Source organism: Miniopterus schreibersii (assembly GCF_964146895.1).
Source record: "Miniopterus schreibersii genome assembly, chromosome: 2".
Classification (NCBI taxonomy): Eukaryota; Metazoa; Chordata; class Mammalia; order Chiroptera; family Miniopteridae; genus Miniopterus; species Miniopterus schreibersii.
Window position 1 is genome coordinate 57,043,415 of NC_138102.1, and position 26,253 is coordinate 57,069,667.

Genomic DNA, 26,253 nt, shown 5'->3' on the forward strand with positions numbered 1-26,253 from the left:
AATGTATATTTTAGTAAACTTTTTGAGAGCACTATTTACTGAATTTCCCCAGAAAGCACAAGTTGCCAAGTATACAGTCTTTGCTTGAATAGTAAAATTTTCTTATGTTAAGGAGTGACTCTTATACTCCGTTCTGCTTCGTTTTGTTCTTCTGTGTAGTCCATGGGATTTGTCCTGTCAGAGCAGTTAAGTCTCTTAATTTATTTCAGTCAGTATGTTTAATTATTATTTCAAGAACCTATTAGATGAGAAAAGAATGATGGAGCAGAATAACGGAAATCCAAAGCAAATTACTACCTGTCAAGTTAGTTTCATTTTTGTGTTTGGTAAAGCTACTTTTCTGGAGCATAGTTTTAACTATCAAACTTTCTATTAGTACTATCTTTCATATCAAATAAAATCTGTAGATATTCCTGCAACGTTCTTTTGACTGTAGTTGTTAAGAAAAATCCAGAATCCTATTATTATTGCTACCTTGGAGAACCACTGTGTAAAAATGAAAAGGATTTTAAAATATATACACTCTATTGATTCCATAAATGGGATGCTATTAAAAAATGTTAGAGATTTTCTTCCAATATCTTCCTAGTTATACTGAGATTTATCCGAAGAGGGAATTGAAACCTATTACCAATTTGCCACCTAGTCTCATCTGTACGTTATCCAAAAGCCATTTCTTGGAATTGCTTTTATGTGAATTAGGTGCATCCCATTTCCCACTCCTCTCTGAATATATTTTTTAAATTCTGTTATGGCATTTAATAGCAATCATAAAAAATATATTTTGTTTATGTTAATATATAGTATTAATATCATTTTACTACCCATATTTATTTTATTTTTGGAAGGACTACTTTCCCTTAAGAGTTACAATATTTTTCTTTAAAGTCACTTAATTTGAAAATTAATAATAAAATATTACATTCTTCTACATTAAATTAATTTTTGAAAAGAGTCCTGAGGGCATATCTATTCATGGATAGTAAAACTTTCAATAGCAGAATGAACGTTGCTCTTAGATGTTAATTTTTTTTTAATTCCTGTGCAGAACAGCATAAACTTTGTTAGCTTTTTTACTTTTTCTATTATTTATATAGAAGTAACAGTCTGTTTATTGGTCATTTTTTTCTTGCCACTTACATTAATGCTTAATGGGCTTATTTCTTGTATTCTTTAGAAGATGGATATCTCATTGACACAGCATGTTTTCTTACCAGGGATGAAAAATATCCTTACCCCTCTGTTATCTTATTAATTTACAAAATTATTCTGTAAGGAGAATACACACACACACTATATTAAAGTTACTTATCTTATTCTAGAGTTTTAATAATTACCTTACATTATAACTTTGTGATCCTTTCCTAATACTTTACTTTGCAATATCTTAATATATGTGTATTGTTAAGGCTCTCGTCCAAACTCAACCAGAAATAAATGGGATAAAAATCCGATAAACAAATTATTTAATGGACAATGTTATATAAATTTCACATGTTGTTATAACTGTATTGCCTATCCAATTCCCCTTTTTTTTTCTTTTTTCATTTTTCAAATTATCACAATGGCCCCTTTTTTCCCCACTGACATCTTCCACCCTGTACCCACTACTGTTCCCAGGCCTTCACCAGACTATTGTCTGAGTCCATGGGTTATGCATATATCCATATAAATTCTTTGGTTAATCTCTCCCTACCCCCCGCCCACACACACACACCTTCCTTCTGAGATTCGTCAGTCTGATCCATGCTTCCATGTCACTGAATCTATTTTGTTCATCAGTTTATTATGTTCTTTAGATTCCACATATGAGTGAGATCATGTGATACATGTCTTTCTCTGCCTGGCTTATTTTGCTTAGCATAATATTCTCCAGATCCATCCATACTGTCCCAAAGGGTACGAGATTCTTCTTCTTTACAGCTGCGTAGTATTCCATGGTATAAACATCTCACAGCTTTTTTACCCACTTATCTACTGTTGGGCACTTGGGCTATTTCCTAATTTTAGCTACTGTAAATTGTGCTGCTATGAACATGAGGGTGCATATATTCTTTCTGATTAGTGTTTCAGGATTCTTAGGATATATTCCTAGAAGTGGGATCACTGGGTCAAAAGGCAGCTCCATTTTTAATTTTTTGAGGAACCTCTATACTGTTTTCCATAGTGGCTGCACCAGTCTGCATTCCCACCAGCAGTGCACTAGGGTTCCCCTTTCTCCACACCCTCGCCAGCACATGTCATTTGTTGATTTGTTGATGGCAGCCATTCTGACAGGTGTGAAATGATACCTCATTGTGATTTTAATTTGCATCTCTCTGATGATTAAGGACATTGAGCATTTTTCATGTCTCTTGGCCATCTGTGTATCCTCTTTGGAGAAGTGTCTATTCAGGTCCTTTGCCCATTTTTTAATTGGATTGTCTTCCTCTTATTGAGTTGTATGAGTTCTTTGTACATTTTGGAAATTAGCCCCTTATCAGATGCATCCTTGGCAAATACGTTCTCCCATACCATGGGGTTCCTTTGTATTTTTGAAATGATTTCTTTTGCTGTGCAGAAGCTTTTTAGTTTCATGTAGTCCCATTTGTTTATTATGTCCTTTGTTTCTCTTGCCCTCAGAGATGTATCACTGAAAGTTCCACTATATAAGATGTCTGTGACTTTACTGCCTATGTTTTCTTCCAGGATTGTATGGTTTTGTGACTTACATTTAAGTCTTTTATCCATTTTTAATTTATTCTTGTGTATGGAGTAAGTTGGTGATGTAGCTTCATTTTTTTCATGTACCTGTCCAATTTTCCCAGCACCATTTATTGAAGAGACTGTCTTTACTCCATTGTATGCACATGCCTCCTTTGTCAAATATTAATTGACCATAATGGCGTGGGGCTATTTCTAAGGTCTCTGTCCTGTTCCATTGATCTATATGTCAGTTATACCAATACCAGGCTGTTTTGATTACAATGGCTCTGTAATATAGTTTGATATCTGGTAAAGTGATCCCTTCTACTCCATTCTTTCTCAAAATGGCTGAAGCTATTTGGGGTCTTTTTTGGTTCCATATAAATTTTTGGAATATTTGTTCTAACTCTGTGAAACGTGCTGTTGGTATTTTGATAGGAATTGCATTGATTCTGCAGATTGCTTTGGGTAATATTGACATTTTAATGATATTAATTCTTCCAATCCATTAACATGGTATATTCTTCCACTTATTAATGTCTTCCTCTATTTCTTATTTCAGTGTCCTGTAGTTTTCCTTGGGACAGGTTTTTTACATCCTTAGTTAAGTTTATTCCTAGGTATCTTGTTTTTTTAGTTGCAATGGTAAATGGGATTGTTATTTTTAGTTTCTTTCTGAGAGTTCATTGTTGGTGTATAAAAATGTCATCGATTTCCAGATGTTATTTTGTATCCAGTTACCTTGCCAAATCCATTTATCAAATCTAGTAGTACTTTGATGGAGTCTTTAGGGTTTTCTATGTACAATATCATGTCATCTGCAAATAATGACAGTTTTACTTCCTCCTTTCCAATTTGGATACCTTTTGTGTGTTTTTTCCTGTCTGATAGCTGTGGCAAGGACTTCCAGTACTATGCTGAATAAGAGTGGTGGAAGTGTAAAACTCTGTTTTATTCCTGTTTTTAAGTAAAATGATTTTAGTTTTTGACCATTGAGTATGATGCTGGATATAGGTTTGTCATATATGGCCTTTATTATGTTGAGGTATGTTCCGTCTATTCCCACTTTGCTGAGAGTTTTTATCAAAAATGGGTGCTGGATTTTGTCGAATGCTTTTTCTGCATCTATTGATATGATCATATGATTTTTGTCCTTCATTTTGTTTATGTGATGTATCACATTTATTCATTTACAAATATTGTACCAGCCTTGCACCCCTGGAATAAATCCCACTTGGTCGTGGTGTATGATCTTTTTAACATATTGCTGGATCCGGTTTGCTAGTATTTTAGTGAGGATTTTAGCATCTATGTTCATCAGGGATATTCGCCTGTAATTTCCTTTCTTTGTAGTGTCTTTATCTGGTTTTGGGATTAGGATGATGCTGGCCTCATAAAAAGAAGTTGGGAGTTTTCTCTCTTCTTGAATATTCTGGAATATTTTGAGGAGAATAGGTGTTAATTCTTTGAGTGTTTGGTAAAATTTGCCTATAAATCAATCAATTCATTTGGTCCAGGACATTTGTTTGCTGGAAGTTTTTTGATTATTGCTTCAATTTAATTAGTTGCTATCAGCCTATTCATGTTTTCTGATTCTGATTCAGCTTTGGAAGATTGTATGTTTCTAGGAATTTGTCCATTTCACCCAGGTTGTCCAGTTTGCTGGCATATAATTTCTATAGTATTTTCTTACAATCTTTTGTTTTTCTCTTGGATCAATTGTTTTATCTCCTTTTTCATTTTTGATTTTATTTATTTAGGTCCAGTCTCTTTGTTTCTTGGTGAGTCTGGCAAAAGGTTCATCAATCCTATTTATCTTTTCAAAGAACCAGCTCTTGTTTTTATTGATCGTTTGTATTTTTTTTTTTTTGTCTCTATGTCATTAATTTCTGCTCCGATTTTCATTATTTCTTTCTTTCTACTTCCTTGGGGCTTTTATTGCTGTTCTCTTTCTAACTCTTTTAGTTGTTGTTGTGTTTGATGGTTTATTAAAGCATTTTCTTGTTTCTTGAGGTCTGCCCGTATTGCTATTATCTTCCTTCTCAGGACTGCTTTTGTTGTGTCCACTGATCTGGGGTTGTTGTCTGTTCATTTTCGGTTTTTCCCAGGAAGTTTTTTATTTCTTCCATGATATCATTGGTAACACATTCATTGTTTAATAACATGCTATTTAGCCTCTATATGTTTGAATATTTTTTAGTTTTTTTATAGTGGTTGATTACTAATTTCATGCCATTGTGATCCAAGAAGATGCTTGATATGATTTCAATCTTCTTGAAATTATAGAGACTTGCTTTGTGCCCTAACATGTGGTGTTTTTTTGAGAATATTCCATGTGTACTTGAGAAGAATATGTATTCTGTTGCTTTGGAATGAAATGTTCTGTAAACATCATTTAAATCCATTAGATCTAGTTTTTCATTTAAGATCTCTGTTTACCTGTTGAGTTTTTGTCTTGATGATCTGTCCAGTGATGAGAGTGGGGTGTTAAAATCCCCTACTATGATTGTATTGCTGTCAATCTCCCCCTTAAAGTCCACTAAGAATGTTTTAAATATTTAGATGTTCCTATATTGGGCACATATATATTTATAAGGGTTATTTCCTCTTGTTGGATCAACTCCTATAGTATTATGTATCTTTGTCTCTTGTTATGGTCTTTATTTTGAATTCTATTTTGTCAGAAATAAGTAATGCTATTCCAGATTTTTTTAAATTTTCATTTGCATGGAATATTTTTTTTCCATCCCTTCATTTTCAAGCTGTGTAAATCTTTTGCTCTCAGGTGAGTCTCTTCTAGACAGCATATATATGGTTCATGTTTTCTTATCATTTCAGCTAGTATATGTCTTTTGACTGGAACATTATATCTGTTCACATTTAAGGTTGCTATTGATAGATACTTATTAAATGCCATTTTTCCCCTTTATACTGATGTACCTTTCTCTCAATATTTCTCCTTCTTCTTAAAGCAGTCCTTTTAGCATATCTTCCAATGTTGGTTTGGTGGTACTGAACTCCTTTAGCCTGCTTTTGTCTGGGAAGCTCTTTATTTTACCTTCAATTTTAAATAATAGCCTTGCTAGATAAAGCAGTCTTGGTTGCAAGTTCTTGCTTTTCATTACTTTGAGAACTTCATCACAATCCCTTCTGGCCTGAAGTGTTTCTGTTGAGAAATCTGTCAGCCTTATGGGGGCTCCCTTGTAGGTCATTGCTTGTCTCACTCTTGCAGCCTTAATATTGCCTCTTTGTCCTTAACATTTGCCATTTTAATTATGATGTGTCTTGGAGTGGGTCTCTGGGTTCCTCTTATTTGGAGCCCTCTGTGCTTCCTGAACTTGTGTGGCTTTCTCCCTCACCAGCTTAGAAAAGTTTTCTGTCATTATTTTCTCCATCAGTTTCTCTATCCCTTGCTCTCTTTCCTCCCCCTCTGGTATCCCTATGATATGATTGTTGTTTCACTTCACGTTTTCCCAAAGTTCCCTTAAACCGTTCTCATGCTTTTTAAGTGTTTTCTCTTTTTGCTGCTCTAATTGAGAGGTTTTTTCTGCTTTATTTTATAGTTCACTTATTCTATCCTTTTCTTCATTGAGCCTGCATTTAATTCCTTCCAGCATATTCTTGAGATCAGATATAGTATTCTTCATTTTTGCCTGGTTCTTATTTATCATATCTAGCTCTTTTTTCATGCATTAACTAATTTCCTGGCCCTTCCCATTAAGTGTCTTGTGGTTCTCATTAATTTTTGAGCCTTTTTATAATCATTACTCTGAATTCTGTTTCTGATAAATTGCTGAACTCCACCTGATCAAGATCACTTTCTGGCAATTTTTCCTTTTCTTTAGTTGGGGGTTGTTGCTTTTTCTCCCCATATTAGTCACTCTTAGTGTTTGTATCTGTATATTAGATATATTTGCTGTGCCCAGTCTTGTGAAGTGAGATTTTGCAGTGTGACTCAGGGGGACCCAGAGGTGTGTTTTCCTTATACTCCTGAGCTATTCACTCTAGGTGTGCACCTTTTGTGGGTGTCCCATTTGTGGGTTCTTTGGGTTCTCCTTTTGTGATTGGGTTTACATTCTTGTTGACTGTTCTTGGGAGGATTCTCCTCTCAAGTTGGCTAACAGTGAGGCTCAGCCACAACCATGTCATGTGAGCTGTTGTACAGGTGATGACATGGCAAAACAAAACACAACCAAACTGCCAGGAAGCAAATAGTAACTTACAAAATATCTTAACAATCACAATGAAAATAACCCAAGAGAAAGTAGAATTGGGAGAGTGAAGCTAGAACACAGTGCTATAGCAAAAAGAGAGAGAAAATGATATTATTGTTAATACAAAATAATAATAATAATAAAATTAAGTAAAAAATAGAGAAGCTAATAAGGGAGATAAAAGGGGCAGAGAAAAGATTCTGAAAGGATTGAAGTGCAAACAAAAAAATAAGGGTAAAGATTAGGAATAAGAAAATGGTTGAAAAATAAATAAAAAAAAAATAGAGACAAACACACACAAAGAAATAAAAGACAAGAAGACAGAGAATGAAACGGAAGAAAAAGAAAAGAAGAAAAAACAGAAAGTTACACCAATGGAACAAGAAGAGAGAGAGAGGTAAAACAAGGGCAGGGAAGGAGTCCAATAAGAGTTATAGAGGAAACAATAGAGAAAAGCAATAAACTTATTGTTTATAATGATAATATCCTAGCAATAAAGCAGAGAATATCAAGAAAATCTTGACAATAGAACCAAAAAAACAAAACAAACAAAGCCAAAAAAAAACAAGCAAAATAAGACCGAAAATTTTTTCTTAATTAATTAAAAACAATTAAAAATTTAAAAAGGAAATTGTTTTTCTTTTCCCTCTTTTTTCTAAAAACAAACAAACAAAAAGTAAATCATGTTAGTTTCCTCTGGGCAGCTTAGGTTGTCTGAGGCTCACTGTTTTGTATGCTGAGTTTGGGTCTCCTGGGAGGTACGTGTGTGTCAGCCAATGTCGGGAGCTGTCTAGGTTTGGCTCTGGTGTCCTTAGGTAGGTGGCTGGTATGAGGCTCTCTGTGGACCATCTATCTCCACCTGTCAGCTATTTTGCCTCCCCCTTGTGGTTGCCTGGTCTTACTCCAGTGTTCTGAAGAGAGTCTTTAGGGTGTAGGCTGGCTAGTGTAGCTCAGGATATTGCTTCCCTTACTTAGAGGTTTTGTTGTCAGGCACTCACTATGGGGAAGTTAGTGTCTGATTCAAAGCCAACTCCTCAGTCACTACCCTATCCTCCAATTCTAGTTCCCCAACAATGACCTGCTGCAGGTTCAGATTGAAATCAGCCTCTTGCCTTCTCTGTATGTGCAGTTTCAGTGGCCTGGGCTTGGTGGGTTTGATTAAAAAAAGACTCTGGTGAGCATGCTGCCTGCCCAGCCAGTCTCTAGAAGGGGTTTTAAGCTTTCCTCCAGTTCCCAAGCAATAGTCCCTGAGATTTTTACTCTTGTATTGTCCTGTGAGCCGTTCTCCCTTTCCCCTTAAGACTGTGCCTTGTGGGAGATATCTGGAGCTTCAGTGAGCTGAATCAACCAAGGGGGTAGTTCTTTTGGGGGTAGTGCTCCTAGCCTGCGGGAGAGGTAAGCATACTCTGCCCCTCCTTTCCCAGTTCTGGTTTGCTGATCTCACAGGGAGCTCAGTTCAAACTCTCCACCATACAGACACAAATCCCAGCTTTTGCTGGTCTGTCTCCCTAGTGCCAGCCAGGAAGGTGGACACCTCTTCAGCAATAAAAAACTCACAAAGCAACAAACAGGCAGAGAACCTGCCCTGCGAGGTCCTAGCACCCCACATCTCAGAACCAAGCAGGAGAGGTCACAAAGTCAACCTCATGCATGTCCCTTGCACAGCTGATCTCAGTAAAGCTGGGACAGCTCCTTGTGTGCTATACCGGCTCTCCTCAGACAGGTAAAAAATCTCCAATTCACCGCACTGGCAGCTCCAACAGCTGGAGTCCCGATCAGCCCTGCTGACAGCTCAGGTTCCTCAGTGGCAGTGGGAGGGCTTTCTTCCCCTTCCCCACACCACACAATTCACATGCTCTCTGGGGTTCTACACAATGTCTTACAAAAAAGCAGAGAGTCCCTTTAGATCGCTGCTGAGTGCAGCACTCTGGCCCCTTTCTATTCAGAAGCCACACCCTGCAGGACAGCCTTTCTTGTGGTGAGCACCCAGGGAGAAACTTGCCTGCCTGGCTGCCTCCATTAGACCTGTTGTTTCACTGGGAAGGCACAGTCCCCTCCTCACAGGCACACTGCACCCCTGGGTCCCTCTGCCCACGGCGCACGGACTCTCCTTCCCTTCTCCTCCTCTCCAAGTTTGTGATCCCAGCTTTTGGATGCCAGTTCACACTTCCAAAGGGAGGGAGCTTTGCAGGCTCTAACCCTTGGGCCTTGCAACCCAGCACTGGCTTCAGGGGGGACTCCCCCTTTCTACACCCCCCCTTAGCAGACTCTATGACGTTTCTTCAGTGCTCCTTACTCAAACTATGTTCTCTCAGGTATATTTCTCTTGTTTTTCCAAGCTGGCTACACAGTATTTTAGCTGTAAATCCTGGCTGGGAGCAAGGGCACTCTGCATCTTGTCAGAGTGCCGCCATTTGCCCTCTCCTATCCAATCTCTTCTAATGCCTCTTTTAAATTGGTTATGCATGGAATTCATTATTTGGGTTATTTTTCTTTTCCTTTTATTTTTTTGCCAGCTAAAATAATTAATATCTTAAGAAATCCTGTTTTACTCTATTACCATTGTTCATACCAAATATCAGAATATGATCGTATTTAAAGTTTTTACTTTTCGATTAAATGCATTTTCCCAAATTTTAATTCTATTCTATGAAATGTTTTAAATATTTACTTAAACCAGTCTTTCTCTTTTAAAACAAAATAGTATAGCTCTCATTTGGATATCTCACCCCCACCCACAGACAGGATTTAATGGCCTCAACATGCTGTGATTTGATGACTGTCTTCTAATGTCTTGTTGCTTTTTCTGTTTTACTCAGAAAGAAATATAATCACTAGAAAGTCACCTTTCACTTTAAACCATAGCAGAAAATTGTTTCAGCATCACCTTCTGACAGTTGTGGTTTTTTTTCTCCTCTCTACTGATGTGTTTTTTCTCCCTCTTACGTTATTTTCACATCTCACTAATGTGTCATTTTAACCTGACTGTGGCTTCTCTGAATATTATTTTTGAATAATTTTCTTAATTAAGGCTAACCAAACTAGTGAACATACCTCTTGAATTTAGATTATTTATGATTCCAATTTTTGTGAAAAAACAAGAAATTGGTTTATGGCTTAAAATTAATGGATACATTTTAATTAAGAGAAAAATTATATCAATTTCATGAAACATTTTATTTATTTTTATCTATTTATTTATTGTTAATCCTCCCCCAAGGATTTTTTTTCATTGATTTTTAGAGACAGTAGAAGGGATAGGAAGGGAGGGGGAGAGAGAGGGACAGAGAGAGGGACAGACAGGCATCGAGGTGAGAGAGACATATCGATTGCTTGCCTCCCCCAGTCTCCTCCTAATGGGGGCCAGGGTTCTGACCTGCAACCCAGGTACATGCCCTTGACAGGGAATCAAACCCGGGACCCTTCGATGCCTGGGTTGGCACTCTAACCACTGAGCTACACAAGCCAGAGCCTTTCATGAAACATTTTAGCCAGTCTTCCAATAAGAAAGATTAAGCTAAGTGGTAGATACATCATCTTATGTCAGCACAGCCACAGTCTTACTTGATGAGTAGAGAAAAGAAAACAAAACTGTGAACAGACATTGTAGTACAGTGATTGACCGTATAAAACCTCAGGCTCCTATCTTCACTAGTGATTCGGTGTGTTTCTTTTGTGCTTTCTGCTTTAGTTTGGTTCTTTCAAACTTTACTTTGTATCTAAAATGTCTTTCTTGTTTGTTTATCATTATTTTTTGAGTTAGCTCATAAAGCAGATACTGATAATGTCTGAGCACATCCATAAATGCTTGAATTTTAATAAATGTATGCTGTTGTCCCTAGAAATTCTTCAAAACAGACAAAAACACCTGAATTTGTTTCATGATTCCATCCAAAACTGATTCATTCATTCTTTAAAAAGCTCATGTTAATTACATTCACCTGACAGAAGAATCACGAGAACAGGCATCCAAGTCTGTTGTTTTCTCTGGTATGACCCGGTGTCTAGCACAGTATTTAACCTATGCCTCAAAGCCCATCACTTGGTTGGTGATTCCCAAGACCCTATTTTTATTTATGTATTCAAACTTTGGCATTTCTTTTCTTAAAGGTGAAACTCCATATTTTCTATAAGCTTTTATTTAATAAGCAATTTATATTTAAAATTGTATCATCTTAGATTCACACATTTTTATAAAATGAAACTTCTTGTTTATTGAGTCTCACTTGAGACTATTAATAGGCTCAGGAGGTTTGTAATTTGCCTTCTAGGGGAAAAAAGAGATTTTTAAGCTGTTACTTGATTGATTTAACAGATTTCCAGAGAGTGGGGAAACACTACAATGAGAAGGAACAATTTGTGTCAAGTCCTTGAGTGTGAAATGCAATCAAATGGAGTAAAAGTTGAGTTTGGCTGAAATATAATGAGAAGGAGTGGCCCTAAGAAGTTGGATATAAAAGCAGGCTTCAGGTCATACAGCAACTTGGCTAAGTAAAAGATGTTATAAAGGTTAAAACAGGGCAGTGGCATGGATGCATTTCAATTTTATAAAGATCACTCTGGTTGAAGAATAATTTATAATTACTCCAAGAAATCCCATCATAATAGTAGACTGGCTAAGGTGTATTCCAGTGGTTCAAAAGGATTATTTGATCAACCATTCCTCAGTACTAGAATATATAAGCAACAATATAGAATTTATTGTTGCCTAGAATATATAGGCAATTCATTTTGGTCCCCAGTTTGAGCACAGCCAGTAAGAGTCCACTCTTTGGAACACAGTATCCTTTATGCTTTAGACTCCTTTCTTCTCCAGTCTTCACTGTTTCCCTGGCCTTACAGTCACCCTATGTCCCAGGCATACTGAATACCTCAGATTCCCTGAACATGCTTAGATTGTTCACACCCCTTTGCCCTTTCACATACTCATCTCTCTGCTTCCATTTTCTTTCCATTGTTTTTTCTTAACAACTTGTGACTGTCCACTTAGTTTCACTCCTCAGATTTTTACCTAATCTTTAGAGACATTTGAAAACTCTCTAGAGGGATTGCCTAAAACAACCCAAGCTCTTTATGTGGAAGACATTCCATGTGGCAAGATCAGTACTGACAGGATTCAGTTTATTAGACTTGAGAACAATGGTGTCAAGAAATAATAAAAATATATTAAATTTTTCTTTTACCTAAATAAGGTCATTTGTAATATTTTCCACCATCTAAAGCCTAGTATAATCTGTACCTTCCTATGAACACTTTAAAAACTCACCCATTTAAATTTAATCTTTCCTTTCTTTGTGCCATTTGTCAAAATCTTATTTCGATGAAACTTAGGTTCTTTTTTTAAAAATAAATTCTATAAACAAATCACCCATTTTCAAAATAAAAAGCAATACTTCAATAATTTTTTTTAAAGTTTACACACATGTACTGGTCACTGTGGTATATGAAAGAAAATAAATCACATCTACCCTCAGAGAGCTTACATTATATTAAAGGAAAATAGAAAACAACAAAGGAAGGAAATGCAGAATTTTAAGCAGGATAGAATGTGAGTTAGCAAGGAAAGATGGAGGGATTAAGAATAGAAGTGACCATTTCTACCAGGTTTAGGTTGTTGAATTCTACCAAGTTTGGGAATGCGGTTAATTGACCCAAATTAATTTGCATTCTTAAAATTGTGAAGTTTTTTTTTTAAGAAATATGGTCACATTGTAATAAATAAAAGTGTTTTCTATCAAATTGCAACACAAAACCTTGGATACCAACCATGTTTTGATGTCAGCAAGTTTCAGGCTGAGTTTGCCCCACGTATCAACACTTCTTAGTAAGGAGAAACAAAAGCAGTCATACAACCTGTTGTAAGCTTACTGACTTCCACTCACTGTACTGTAAGGCACCTCAACAAGTATCTCTCATGAAGGAGTTCACTTAATGGCAGAGGTGGAGTATTCTGACAGCAAGATCTATCCACAACCCTTCTTTTGATATCAAATTAAGGAGTTCTCCATCAGCTGGGACACAAAGGATAAAACAGTTATTGACCTAAGGAGTTACTTCAGAGATTTTATAGTGTGGGGGATTTGAAATTCTTACACTTTTATTATTCAAAGGAAGGTATACCTGAACATACCTTCTGTGAAACCATATTGTGAATCAAAATCATAATTAATATCACAGGCTAATCAGCAAAACCTTACAATATTTAGATAATGGTAGTGGAAGCACTTTCTGTTAGGGTTTTGGCCAGTGACGTGGTTGTGAATGAAGAGATGCAAAGAGGGAATTTATTTTACTTTCCAAGGGAGGAAAGGACCTGTGTATTGCTAGTCAATACAGGGTGACTTCTGTTTTTAAAGAGCAAGCAATTGCAGCTGCTAAGTGACAAGAAAGGGAGGTGGTTTGTGTTGAAGCTGAGCAGATACCGGGAGATTGTCTTAAAAAGTTACAGTTTGTTTGCTTTCCAGGAGACACACTCTGGCAGATGTCCTAGAGAGGTATCTTATCAGTATTTTTCCCAAAACTGTAAAACATGCTTAGAGCAAAAATTATGAAGAGCTCAACAGAGGCTTGTTTGAAGGGGGGTGGGGGACTTTCTACTCACTAGAGATCCCTTGGTGTGAATTATCCCTGAGTTGTGAAAACAGCAGGGACAAGGGGGATGGAAGAATGTAGCTTGAGAGTAGTTTATCTTCCCTGGAAGTTTGAACCAGAGGAGTCAACAATCTTGGGGGTTAATTACCAGGTGCTTTTCATAAATTGTGGAAGACCATAGCAAAGAAAAAGAGAGGCCTTTTCCTGTTTGTGTTTTTTCTTTTTAAATATGTGTTTATTGATTCTTACTTTTTTAGAGAGAGAGAGGAGGGTGGAGGGATAGAGAGATAGAAACATCAATGAGAGAGAAACATTATTGATTGACTGCCTCTTGCATTCCCCTACTGGAGATCTAGCCCACAACCTGGGCATGTGCCCTGCCCAGGAATCAAACCCTGACAGCTTGATTCCTGCGTTGATGCTCAACCACTGAGCCACACCCGGCCAGGCAAGAGAGGACTTTTTCTATCCTTACACTTTCCTGGAATATGCGCTATTGATAAAATATGACAAATATTAAATGACGTTACCTAGAATACAGATCGGAAATAATGTTAAATTTCTGGAAGAAGACAAAATAAGATTGGAAAAGACCTTCTAGTACAGATACAGCTAAATTAATTGATGAGACATGGAGAAGCAGTAACCTAGCATCTGTAGTAAAAAGGTGCTTAAGATAGAGTGCACAATGGCCAATGGCACATGGGACTGGAAAAGATCTAGTGTTGTGTCAGCAACTTCTGTCTTTTAATACTCATTCACTCCTTTTCATATGGCAATATAAACACCAGTGGTTAGGTAAGCATATGGTCACCTAAAATAAGAGCATTTTTTAGCCCAGCTGATGTGGCTCAGTGGTTGAGTATCAACCTTTGCAACAAGATTTCACTGGTTCAATTCCCAATCAGGGCACAAGCCCGGGTAGTGGGATTGACCCCCAGTAGGGGGTGTGCAGGAGGCGGCCAATTGATGTTCTCTCATTGATGTTTTTTTCTCTCTCCCTTTTCCCTCTCTCTTTCTCTCTCTCTAAAAATCAATAAAAACCTATTAAAATATAAGAATAAAACATTTTACAGAGCCTTCCCAGTTAAGTATTGCCATGTAACTAAACTCTGGCCAACAGCATGTGAGAAGCGAGTTGTGCAATTTAAAGGATTAAATCTTAAAAGAAGGTGATGTGCTCCTTAATTCCACTTTTTTTATCCTGCTATTTGAACTATGGTGGTGATAGCAAGAGTTATTTAGGACATCAGGACAAGAGGGTTTGTAGACAATTCAATAATCGGGTTTTAGCATTCCTGCACATTTTCCAAACATGAAGAATTGGGCAACTTTTTTTTCAGACTGCCTTATTAAGAATATTTGCAAATCAAACAGCTTTGGAAGATAGAAACAGTGTCTTTCTTTGGGGCAGGGAGCAGATTTGTTTCTTGACCAGAATAATAATGTCTCTCTTCAGAGCAAAGTTTGGATAGGTTTACAGGCATCCTCTTTTAAAAAATAAGCATTTCCTAAACTCAGTGATCCTCAATGTGAGAAAAACCCACTGCATGTGCAGCATTGACCAGAGTCTGCATCACACTGGTGGGACTTGGGGGGAGAAGCCGCAGCAGCATGAACATGAAGCTCATACTGACTATTGTGCTGTGAGTAATAAAGTCACTTTTCTCTGAAACCAGGGATCTTGTGTCTTCTTCCAGCATCTAAGAAACTGTGGTAGGCTAATCAGTTAGCTTCCCAGTAGGGTTAAATTTCAGAGTCTTTACAGCTCATGACAAAGGGTCAGACTTTACATATGACATCGTTGAAAATGGGAAACAGCCTTGTTCTCAATACCTGCAAAGCCACTTTACACACATTTGACCCACATCCTAACTAATACAAGATTCATTTCCTGCAACTGCTACTTTGTAGTTACTAGCACAGTAAGCATGTGATACTCACTTAGATGGACACATGGCAACTAGATTTCAATCCACTGAGACCTGGTCCCTAAACTTTAGGTGAAACTCATCCACATGCTGAATAAACACATATGCTAGGGAAAGCAGTAGGGAAGACTCAGGCTGTTGCCAGTCTGACCTCCGGCCAGTTTCAGCTTTGCAGGGAAATACTGCGGAACATGCACAGCAAGCTGAACTGTGGCCCTGATGCTTCCTAAGAGCGCTGGCTTCTGTCCTTCCCTCATTGCCTCAGAATGAAGTTCCCCTCTATAGCATGGGACAGAACCCCCTCTTTCTCCCTCTAATATTTCCATTCTACCAGCTGCATCTCTTCTTTCCCTTCCATCACTAGCACCTCTTGCATCAACATGACAATGCTGCCACTCTTTATTTATCACCTGCTATGACCTTTCATGCCCCTTGTCTTTACTCATAAGCTTTTCCCTGCGTGTAATGCTTTCTCCATACTTCTTCATCTTTCAGATTTCTACTCACCTTTCAACTCTGAGTTAAAACGTCTCATTTCCTTTCTCGCTGTGAAACTGTCAGCTGTCACTTCCTATGTTGTCAGGGCACAGATTTTACTTTGCTCTTCAGATTCTCAACATCTAACTTATTGTAATAAAACAAAGCAGGGAATCAAACTAAAGTATAATTAAAAAGATTGCAAGGGGAGAGCTGAGAAGATAACCTTTGATAATTGTCCATGAAGTTTGGTGCGTACCTTCTAGCATTTATTCTAACTGCTTAGAATATATTGTTTATATTCCTTGGTTATTTTTATAACTTTAATAGTAATTATGGCAATAATTATTATTGTTGTTTTTATTTATTTTTACATTCTAATTCTTAGTCACTTAGCAAATTTAGGTTTCAAAGTAAGTGGGTTATAGGTAATGGTTAATGACATATATTTGTAAAGTACACAACTTGCAAAAATATTTTCAAGTATTGAATGCACTTATTAATTTTAACAATAGACCCATAAAGCAGTCCAAAAGGACACTGTCATATTTTTTATGCAAATTACAATTTTCTCATTTATTCTTCACAGTTTGTTCTTGAGGGAAAATTTAGTGTATTTATTCTTTTCAATTATTTTTGCCCTAATATTAATCAATAATTCATATTATATAATGAAAATTACAACAATTTTATTACTAGTCTTTAGACTATATAATACTATGAAGGGTATTAAAAGGGATAGGTATAGAATAAAATAAACCACTGATAAGATAGCTTAGGCTTTAGTAACTAATTTATAAAATAACAGCAATCATATATATATCAAACATTTATTTTGCAAAATGAACTGTGAAATCTTAGGTCATTTGTATTGAGGCATTGCATAAATTTATCTTTTGTATAATTCTCTGTGTTATTAGACTTTATTAAGGGAAAGTTCACAAAGAAGAGAGACTGAATGAACAGTGGTTTGCAATATATGGAATTATATTAAAGAATCAATGATGTTATAACAAACTTTACAGGATCACTTACTTTCCAAATAAAGGACTATATATACTAATAGGCTCAATATTTGACTTCTATAATGTAAGCAATATGTTATATTAATTATTATTACTTTTTATATACATTTAACTATGTATTTGTATATGTTAGCATTTAAAAATTTCTGAAAAAAAAAGTATGATATATTACTGCACAGAAATAATGTATTATCAGCAATTCTGGGTTCAGATGTAGCAATACAACAATTTATCACTGTTATGTGTATAGAAAACTAGAGCAGCTTAAAGTCAATAATTCCTTTAAAACAATAGACAAAAGAGGAGGGTGCTTTTCTTACATATAAACTATGTGCATCATGTGAAGATACTCAATAAGCAAAATTCCTGCAAAAATATTTAGTTAAATTTTATTAATAATACATCAAGATTATAGCATATTTATTTTGAGTTAGATCTTCAATTTAAATAAATCAGAAGCATAAGTGAAGTTCATGTTTCATAAAGTACTTAGGAAAATAAAATCTTCTGAGTGAATAATAATTTCATGTCTGGGTGCTTTTGCAAACTAAATTGTCCAATACTTGTTCTTCAAAATGTTCTTATTGGTTAATATCAACATGCAGCGAGATTGAGAGCTGGCAGACAACTTGTAAATAATCAAGCAAAAAGGCATTATATCCATAAAGGGCACACTTGGGCCATCAGATACACTGTGTCACGGCAGGCATTAAAAGAAACAAAAACAGCTTTAAAGAAAAGCCTCCAGAATTTGAATATTTTAGAGTTATTAAAGGGTATTAGAGCATAAATTTGTAAATATAATACCTGAATTATTTTATATGCTAAACAATAATGTCTTCTTGAGCATTTATCTATAAACTGAAAAGTACAGAATTAAATCTATTTACAAATATATTAAACATAATGTCCACTAGTAAGACAAAAACTTATAACATCAAATCTTAATAAAACACAAGCAAGTCATATCACCCTTCTACCAAAAAAAAAAAAAAAATGTCCTGTGGCTTCCTGTTTCACTCAGGATGAATGTCCACAAATACCTGTTTGAGGTTCGCCCTGTACCCCCACCTCTCGCCTGCCACTCCACCCTCAATCTCTGCTCCCGCCACTCTGGCTCCCCTGATGCTCCTGGAACTTTGTACTCACCTGTTCCATCTGCCTCAAGTCTCCCACAGGTATTCCTGAACTCACATCCGACCACTGCCATCTTCTTCAAGTTTTTGTGCAAACATCATCTTCTCACTGAGAGCCTTTCCTGATCATAGATTTAAAACTATGTCGCCGATCCTCCAGAAGAATTGAGTGCAGGAATTTTTTTCCTGTCTTGTTCATGGATATAGTTGCAAAACTTTAGATGATATGTGTGTGTCACAAATGAGGCATTTGAAATTTTGGGTTGAGTGAATGAGTAAATAAATGCAGCTGTGTACCTCATGTAATGAAACTTTCATGGCTATGACCAAATAGACAAGATCTGTTTTATTAGAGACAGTGTATTTTTAATTCATTTAAGTATCATTTACGCTGTAGTACTTATTTTCCTGGTACGTAGCATACTTCTCACTAATGAAATAACTATAGGAAAATGAGTTTATTAAGTAATAAGTTTCAGCACTATTCAGCCAGGCTAACATCGCTGCACACTTTTTTCCTGTAAAGTGCTATTTATCTATATAGCACATTAGCTATGGTACAGGCACTGATTAAGGAAGCTGATGTTATGTCAATACTTGTTTAGATATTCTGTTTATTTATTTATTTATTTATTTATTTATTTATTTATTTATTATTTTTTTAAATTTATCTTTATTGTTGAAAGTATTACATATTTCCCCCCCTTTCTGCCCGATTGACTCCCTCCACCCTGCTTCCATCCCCTCCCCAGACCATCTATTTCTAAACTGTGGGGAAAGAACACAAGAAGTAGGCATGATTTATTTGCTAATGCAAATCAACTGCTCATCAAGAAAGATAATCCATTTTCTTTTGATTATGGTCATTTTCAAGAAAAATGGAGGTAAATATATTTTATCCTATATTTTAAATAACAATTCCTCAATATTTATTTAAATAATATATGAATATACTCAGTTATTGTGTCATAAGCAGTTTAAATCTATCTAACATTCTATAAATAAGAGAGGTTAGAAAATTGTAGTTGTTTTAATTTCATCTGGTATATTGCATATTAAAATATTGGGGACTCTGGACATATACAATTATTTGTAGAGTACTTTTAACAAAAATTTCCATGTGAAGTAGTGTTTCATATATATATTGGAGACTCATACAGTGATTAAAGTTTATTTTTAAAAGACTTTTCCTTTTCTATGGTTTGTCATCCATACTACAGTATTAAATCATGTTTTTCCAATTGTGTGTTTTAGATTGTATTCAGTTGGAGGTCGTGATGGAAGTTCGTGTTTGAGTTCAATGGAGTATTATGATCCTCATACAAATAAGTGGAACATGTGTGCTCCAATGTGTAAAAGAAGAGGGGGTGTTGGAGTAGCCACATGTGACGGTTTTCTTTATGCAGTAGGAGGTCATGATGCCCCTGCTTCAAATCACTGTTCCCGGCTACTAGATTATGTAGAAAGGTAAGACCTCAAGGACGCCGCTATAGTGACAGGGGCTGCGAATTACACTGATGCCTAATCCAAGATTGTAAAAACTCCATAACATAGGAAAGGTAAATTCAACACCTAGAGCTGCTTCTCTCTTTCTCTCTTTCCCTCCCTCCCTCTCTCTCTTCCACACACACACACACACACACACACACACACATTCATTCTCTCTTGTTTTATTTTTTCCTTTCTTCCTTCTTCCCTTCCTTCCCCCTTCCTTCTTTCATTTCAACTAATATTTATGTAAAGCTCTATTTTTTTTCACGAGAACTTAAAGTAATCTTTAAATTTCTCCTTAATATATTTTAAAAGTTTGGTTAAAATAAAATTTTAAGTAATGTATTAATGAATGTTTATTAATTCTTTTTAAAAAATTAGATATTTATTTGTCCCATTTAATCTTATCTTGTTTGTGCTACTACTCCCTTCAAATTCTCAAAAGTGAATTATGAACTTCTTTGTTTTATGCCATATATATTTTTTAATGCAACGCAAACATATTAGAACTGTATTGTTTATAGCCCTGGTGTATGGAGGAAATACAGGTCTTCTTCGAACTCTTACTAAATGGCCAGATGCACAGAGGCTGAAGTGGAAATGCACCTTGGCTTCAGGTTTGGTTCAACAACACAGACATTTTCTGGCATGGCTGTGCATAAGTTCTCTTTAATGTCCGTGCATCGCTTAGAACTATTATATTGGACATAGTGAAAATTAGAGAGTGAGAAAAACTCATGGCGATATTTCCTATTACATAACAACATATGCTGATATATGGGGAAGTGAGAATAGGGAATGCTGAGGTTAATTGTTTTATCAAATGAGGTAGGATAAATAATTCTACTGTAATGAATAACTTCAAAATCCCATGACTTAGTCCCGTGATATCTTTTTCTTACTCTTGCTACATGTCCGTGACAATGCCCTGCTATTATTATTATGATACCAAGGTGACAGATAAGCTGCAATATGAGCACTTCTGTTCTCCATGTCAAAATGGAAAAGTCGGAGTAGTAAATTATTCCCTGGTTCTTAAAGATTCCACCTCGAAGTAATAGAATTCTTTTTTTTGTACTTTGATGATAAACTAGTCACGTGGCCACAGAACACTGCATAAGAGTGGGAGCACAGAATCTTAAATTATACCTGGAAGAAGAACAAAGTGTTTGGTGGATCGCACTGATCACCGAAACAATTTTTATCTTGATATTGAAAAGCACATCCTTGACACTCATGCTCTTTGTGTTTTGCTTTGTTTTTTGCCATTTAAAGGGTCCTTATAATTTTTTATTCTTTTATTATTGTTGACTATATCACAGATGGCACCCCCCCCCCTTTGACTCCCTCCACGCTGGCCCCGCTCTCATAGGCCTTCGCCGCATTATTGCCTATGCCCATGTGTTATGCACATATGCATATATATTCTTTGGTAGACCTCTTCCCATCTTCCCCACCCTCATGCTTTTAAATAGTATGTACAGTAAGTGGGGGAAAGATACTCTCTCTGACTTATGATATTTTTTTCTGAAGGATATATGATTATTTTTACTGAGAATAAGCCAACGACGAGAGATAGCTTTTAGTGAACAGGTTCTGTTCAAACTTAAGCCACATCTTGGATAAAACACAGAGACATGTTTAATTGTATTGCTACTCTGTATACTTTTATACACACAAACATGCAACCATTTCTCTTTTTTTTAAATACTGCTAACTGACAGCTTATTCACATTTTCCACTGCTAAATTTTTGGGAAAAGTGACAGAGAAGGTGACTATGATAAGGTTCCTACTTTTACAGTGAATGCCTTATATAAATGCTGCCAATGAAATAAATGATAGTTCATGCACATATTCTCTTCTAGCTCAGCTGTGCCATACATTGAAATGTTGTTTGTGGACAGAGACATAAATAATTCAGTCTAGGAATACATTTATGGTGCAAAATTAGATCTAAATAAATGTAGCTATTTTAAGTTATAGGAGCGCAGTGGGTATAAGCAGCTTAAGTAATGCAGAAGCACAGGCCATTATCATGATTCTTATTCGAGCTCATACTATGTGGCAGATTAATAGTATTTTTGCACTTTCTACAACACGTATTCTATACTGATGATTTCACATGTACATCATCAATAAGTCAAGACACAGAATGGTACCTCTTTAGAATTATTTTACACATAGAATGTAAAGAATGGTTTTAGTATATAATTCTAGGCAAACAAGTCATTAGGAATAGCAAGAAGTAGTGTGCAATGCTATATTTTAAAGATAAATAGGTGCATAGATAGGTAGATGGACAGCTTTTATTATAAGACAGTAATTCTTATGGAAATGTAAAGGTATTATATAATGGTGGTACAAAAGGACACATATAATATTTATGAAAAAATGCAGAGTCAGGCTGTCTTAAACACAAAGAACGGTGGCATTTTAAATCAAAGCGGGTAACAAGGCAGAGACTGAGCAAGAATAGGAACTTGAGAATATTTGATGGAACAGTGAAAACTAATTTTGCAGCCAAGCCTTACTCTACTGACAGCATCTTAGGGAGCAAAAATCAGTGTCCAAAATATGCAGTAAGTTCTAGCAAATTTAGTCCCAGAAGGTGCAATCCGTTAGAAAAAGCACATCCATCCATCTATTTACTTATTCAATATATATTGTTTCACACGTATTTTTCACTGTGCTGCACGGAGCTTAAAATGTATTGGAAGAAAGAGACAAAGAAATAGCTAATTAAAACTCTAAGATCACAAACAAAACTGGAAACCAGACCATGGATCAGAAATTATGCTGAAAGACCTCAGTTCCACTGCTGGCTCAGGATCAGGACTCTTAGCCCTCAAATCGGCCTCCCAGTAACGAGGACTGTAGGAGAGGGATGTCAAGGCCACAGGAACCTCCTGCACCTGCCATTGTAATGCCCACTCTTGCTTCCTCCAATCTTCTCTCCTAAAGTAGCTAGAAGGATCTTCCCATAATGAAGATTCAACATGAAAGCACAACAGAGTTTTCATTAATGCCGCTTATCAATGTTATAATGAAAAAAATATTTGTTTTACATGAATTTTTTTTTCCACTAAACTGGGTTCTATTTGCTGATACTAATCAAGATTAGTTTGTCTAACAAAACAGTCTTCAAATTTCTCCCAGGGAAAATCACCTTGAGGTATACTGTAAACAGGTTGTTATATAGATTACTAGACAGATAGATGATAGATCGATAGATAGGTAGATAAGTAGATAGATAATAGATAAAGTGAAGAATGCATAGATGGAAGAATAGAGGATGGATAGATGTTTGAGTGCCTGGATAGACTGATGGAAAGACACATAGATAGATATAGATTTTTACTTGTTATTTCTTTATTTGCATGCGAATGCCCATTTCCACCACCATAAGCTGAATAGCAATAATTTACAGATAGTTGAGGCATAGATTCAATAGCCAGAAACTTTTTGAAGAGGCCTAACATATTAAGCAACTTTTTGTATATTAGTTGAAAATTTTATCATTGTATCTTATCATTTAAACACTAATAAAAATCTAAATATCACAAATTTTGATATATTACTTACAATAAACATAAAACTTTTATTCAAACTACCAAAATCTACTCGTTATATCAGAAAAAAAAGGTCATATAAAATAACAGCATTTAATATATTACTGTCAAGACATTGAACAACGTTTTATCATCTTTAGATTTTTTTTTTTTAATGAAATAATTTAAGATTTTTCTTTCAGGCATACATGGATATATTATTCATTTCATTAAATAATTATTTTAATAATTACCAAAATATTAATGTATAAGTAAGGAATTAAATTTTGGATTATTTCATTTCTTCTAATTTTTCATTTTATGTTTTTGGTTCAGAAATAATTCAAAAATTGTAGCATATCTAAAAAATGAAGAGAGATAATAAAGGAAAGATTTATTTTTTATTTAAATTATCAATGCTTATCAACTCAAAACCATTTCACCTCACATGTGACCCTAAGTAACAGGATCGTTGTAGCTTAATCAAAACAGAATGCATCCATACTTATAGTGTGGAAGATCTTGTATTGAGGAATATATTCTGATCAGAGAATAATTGTATGTTGAGGCTGAATTTGAAAGTAAGAAATCTTGTTTTATATTTTCAAACAATTTTAAAGTTTTTACTTTCTTAACTAAGATAGTTTTGTGGTAGATGACTTGGGAAATCAGGAGAAAGATGATAAAATAAAGCAATTTCATCAGTAACTTTGCCACTGGAATTTATTTATGTAAACTGATGTCTATGTTTGATTCTTTTTCTGTTTTATAATATACTTTCTAGTGCATTCACTAAAACTGTCAATATTTAAGCTTGCATAAATATCTAATGATAATATAATCAGAATCTAAGTGGAAACCATTGGAGGTAATGAGTGAATTAATAAGATTGCTATGTACTCAGTCAATATACACAATTAAGTGTATTTCTAAAAGTAAGCAGTAAATAACAAACTTAATGTATAAAAATTATCATTAAAATCATTTTTAAAAATCTAGCAATAAATTTCACAATACATGTGCAATACTAAAGAGAAAATAAAACATTTTTGAGAAAAGCTTAAAAAGTCTTAAATGGAGGGGAATGCCATTTTTATGGAAAAGGAGTCTGAAAATCATAAGAAAGTGAATTCTACTCTAAATTGGCTTATGGGTGTAATGCGGTTATTATTAAATTATAAACACTTGTGGATTGTGACTGTGGGTATATACATTAAAACTTTATCTTATAATTTAAATAAAAATTAAAAAGGTCCTAAATCCCAAGAAAACCTTAAAGAAAAAATAGATGCTAAGAATAATTATAAAGTTGCTTGAACTGATAATCTCTTGATACCTGGTATGCTGTCAGCTTTTTTTACAGGAAAAATAAAATTATTTATTTTTCACCACATTATTGTCATTTGTAATTCACAAATAATTTATTAAAGTCAATTCAAATATAGATCGTATAATTCCTTTACTAGAAATCTAAAGACTACTCTTTCAGAGCTATTTCAATTTTTTTTTATTTTCTTCTTTCTTTGTTTCTTATTTGTTTTTGTTTAACAGGAAAACCTACCTGGCTACAAGTCATGTCTATGCTGTTTAATTTGCTTTCTAGCTGAACATTACCAGTATAAATCTAGGACAATGGACATTTCTATTCTATTTGCTATCAAAGTAATGCTTTTATATTTAAAACAATTTTCCTTTAAATGTTTTAAAATTAATTCTTATCCTTAAGTTCTAGAAATGACCATGCTTGAAAATTAATGGTACCTCAAAAACTCCAATAGGGATTTTCAATGAGAAACTAACTTTTGTTCTCTGGCTGCCATATACCTAAGGCAAGTTTTCACTTTCAGCCAATTTTGGCCACAATGTATATATTTGCACTTCTCTTGCCTGTGGGGTGTAAACTTTAATAGGGTCCCCGATACAGAGCTCACACTCTGACCATGGGGGCCAAGGTGAAATGTAGGAAAGGAAGAAAGCCTAAATATAAAGACAGCCTCTGCCTTTTTTTTAAGGAACAGGAAACCAGGAACCCACTCCCCAAAATGCTTAGAATTATGTTTTGTCAAAAACAAATGACAGTGGCAGGGCTCACTATTAGTAATTGTTTGAAAGATGCTTATACATCCGTGAATCCTTCCCTAAGCTAAAAAAAAAAGTTTATTTCATTTTTGGGGTAACAATTTTGTATATCCCCAGGCTGAGAGGTGGATTTATAAAATTCTGAATACAGGAAAATCAGTTTAGAGTCACTAATGTGCGAATAAGCGTAATTGTTATTAAGTAATTGTGAATTTATGTGATTATTTCTCCAATATCAGGAAGAGAGCATTTGTTTGAGAGGAAGGAAGGATGTACTCAGCTTTTGGGTTGTTTTTTCTAACAATATATAAATTTAATATAATCATCATTGGCAGATGTGAATTATAAAAGGTTGTATTACACATATAAAGTATATTACCTACCACTAATGACAGGTACATCTAATTCAAAGATTTAGATTTTATAAAAGAATGTGCTAAATTTTTAAAATTCTCTTCAGGAATTTTGTAAAATATAAAAGAAATGATATCTACTTCTAAGTGTAGAATATTATCTTTAAATTGTGTACCTAAATATAGATCATCCTAGTGTGTTCTTATTTTACACTGGAATATGAGTATTTGAGAATTGTTTTGATATTTGAATTATACTTGAAGTTTCATAAGCCCTCAGAAATTCAGTTATTATTGTTTAGTGTACTACTGTTAGCTGTTTTCTCAGTTCTTCTACTTTTTTGCAAAGTGAAAAATGAAGTCTGCTATATAGACAAGTACCTGGAACGAATTCTATAGAGCTGAAAAAAATTAATTGAAGACTAAAATATAACTTCAGAAAAAGCTATTTAAGTGAATTCATTGTGACAAAAGCCAGACAGAATTGTATTGAAGAATGAATAAAATAAAAGGATGTTCACTGTTCACTGAAATTGAAACATATTATCCATTCTTCCTTTTAAAATTCTTTTTATTACAATAATTTCCTGACAAACAAAAAGTAAACAATACAGTATACTCCCCTACACTCATTACCCAGATTCGACAACCATTATCAGTCCGTCATTCCTGGTTCATTCATTCACTTTCATTGTCCTTTCCTTTATCCTGAAGTATTATT

General features: G+C 35.0%; 1 protein-coding gene across 1 annotated transcript in view; it reads left to right on the forward strand.

Annotated features, from left to right (window-relative positions):
• KLHL1 (kelch like family member 1) overlaps positions 1 to 26,253 on the forward strand; it is a 331,681-nt gene that overhangs the window by 296,190 nt on the left and 9,238 nt on the right. Inside the window, exon 9 of the mRNA XM_081129220.1 lies at positions 19,314 to 19,526. Within this exon, the coding sequence (XP_080985346.1) occupies positions 19,314 to 19,526 (213 nt within the window). The remainder of the gene's footprint in view (positions 1 to 19,313; positions 19,527 to 26,253) is intronic.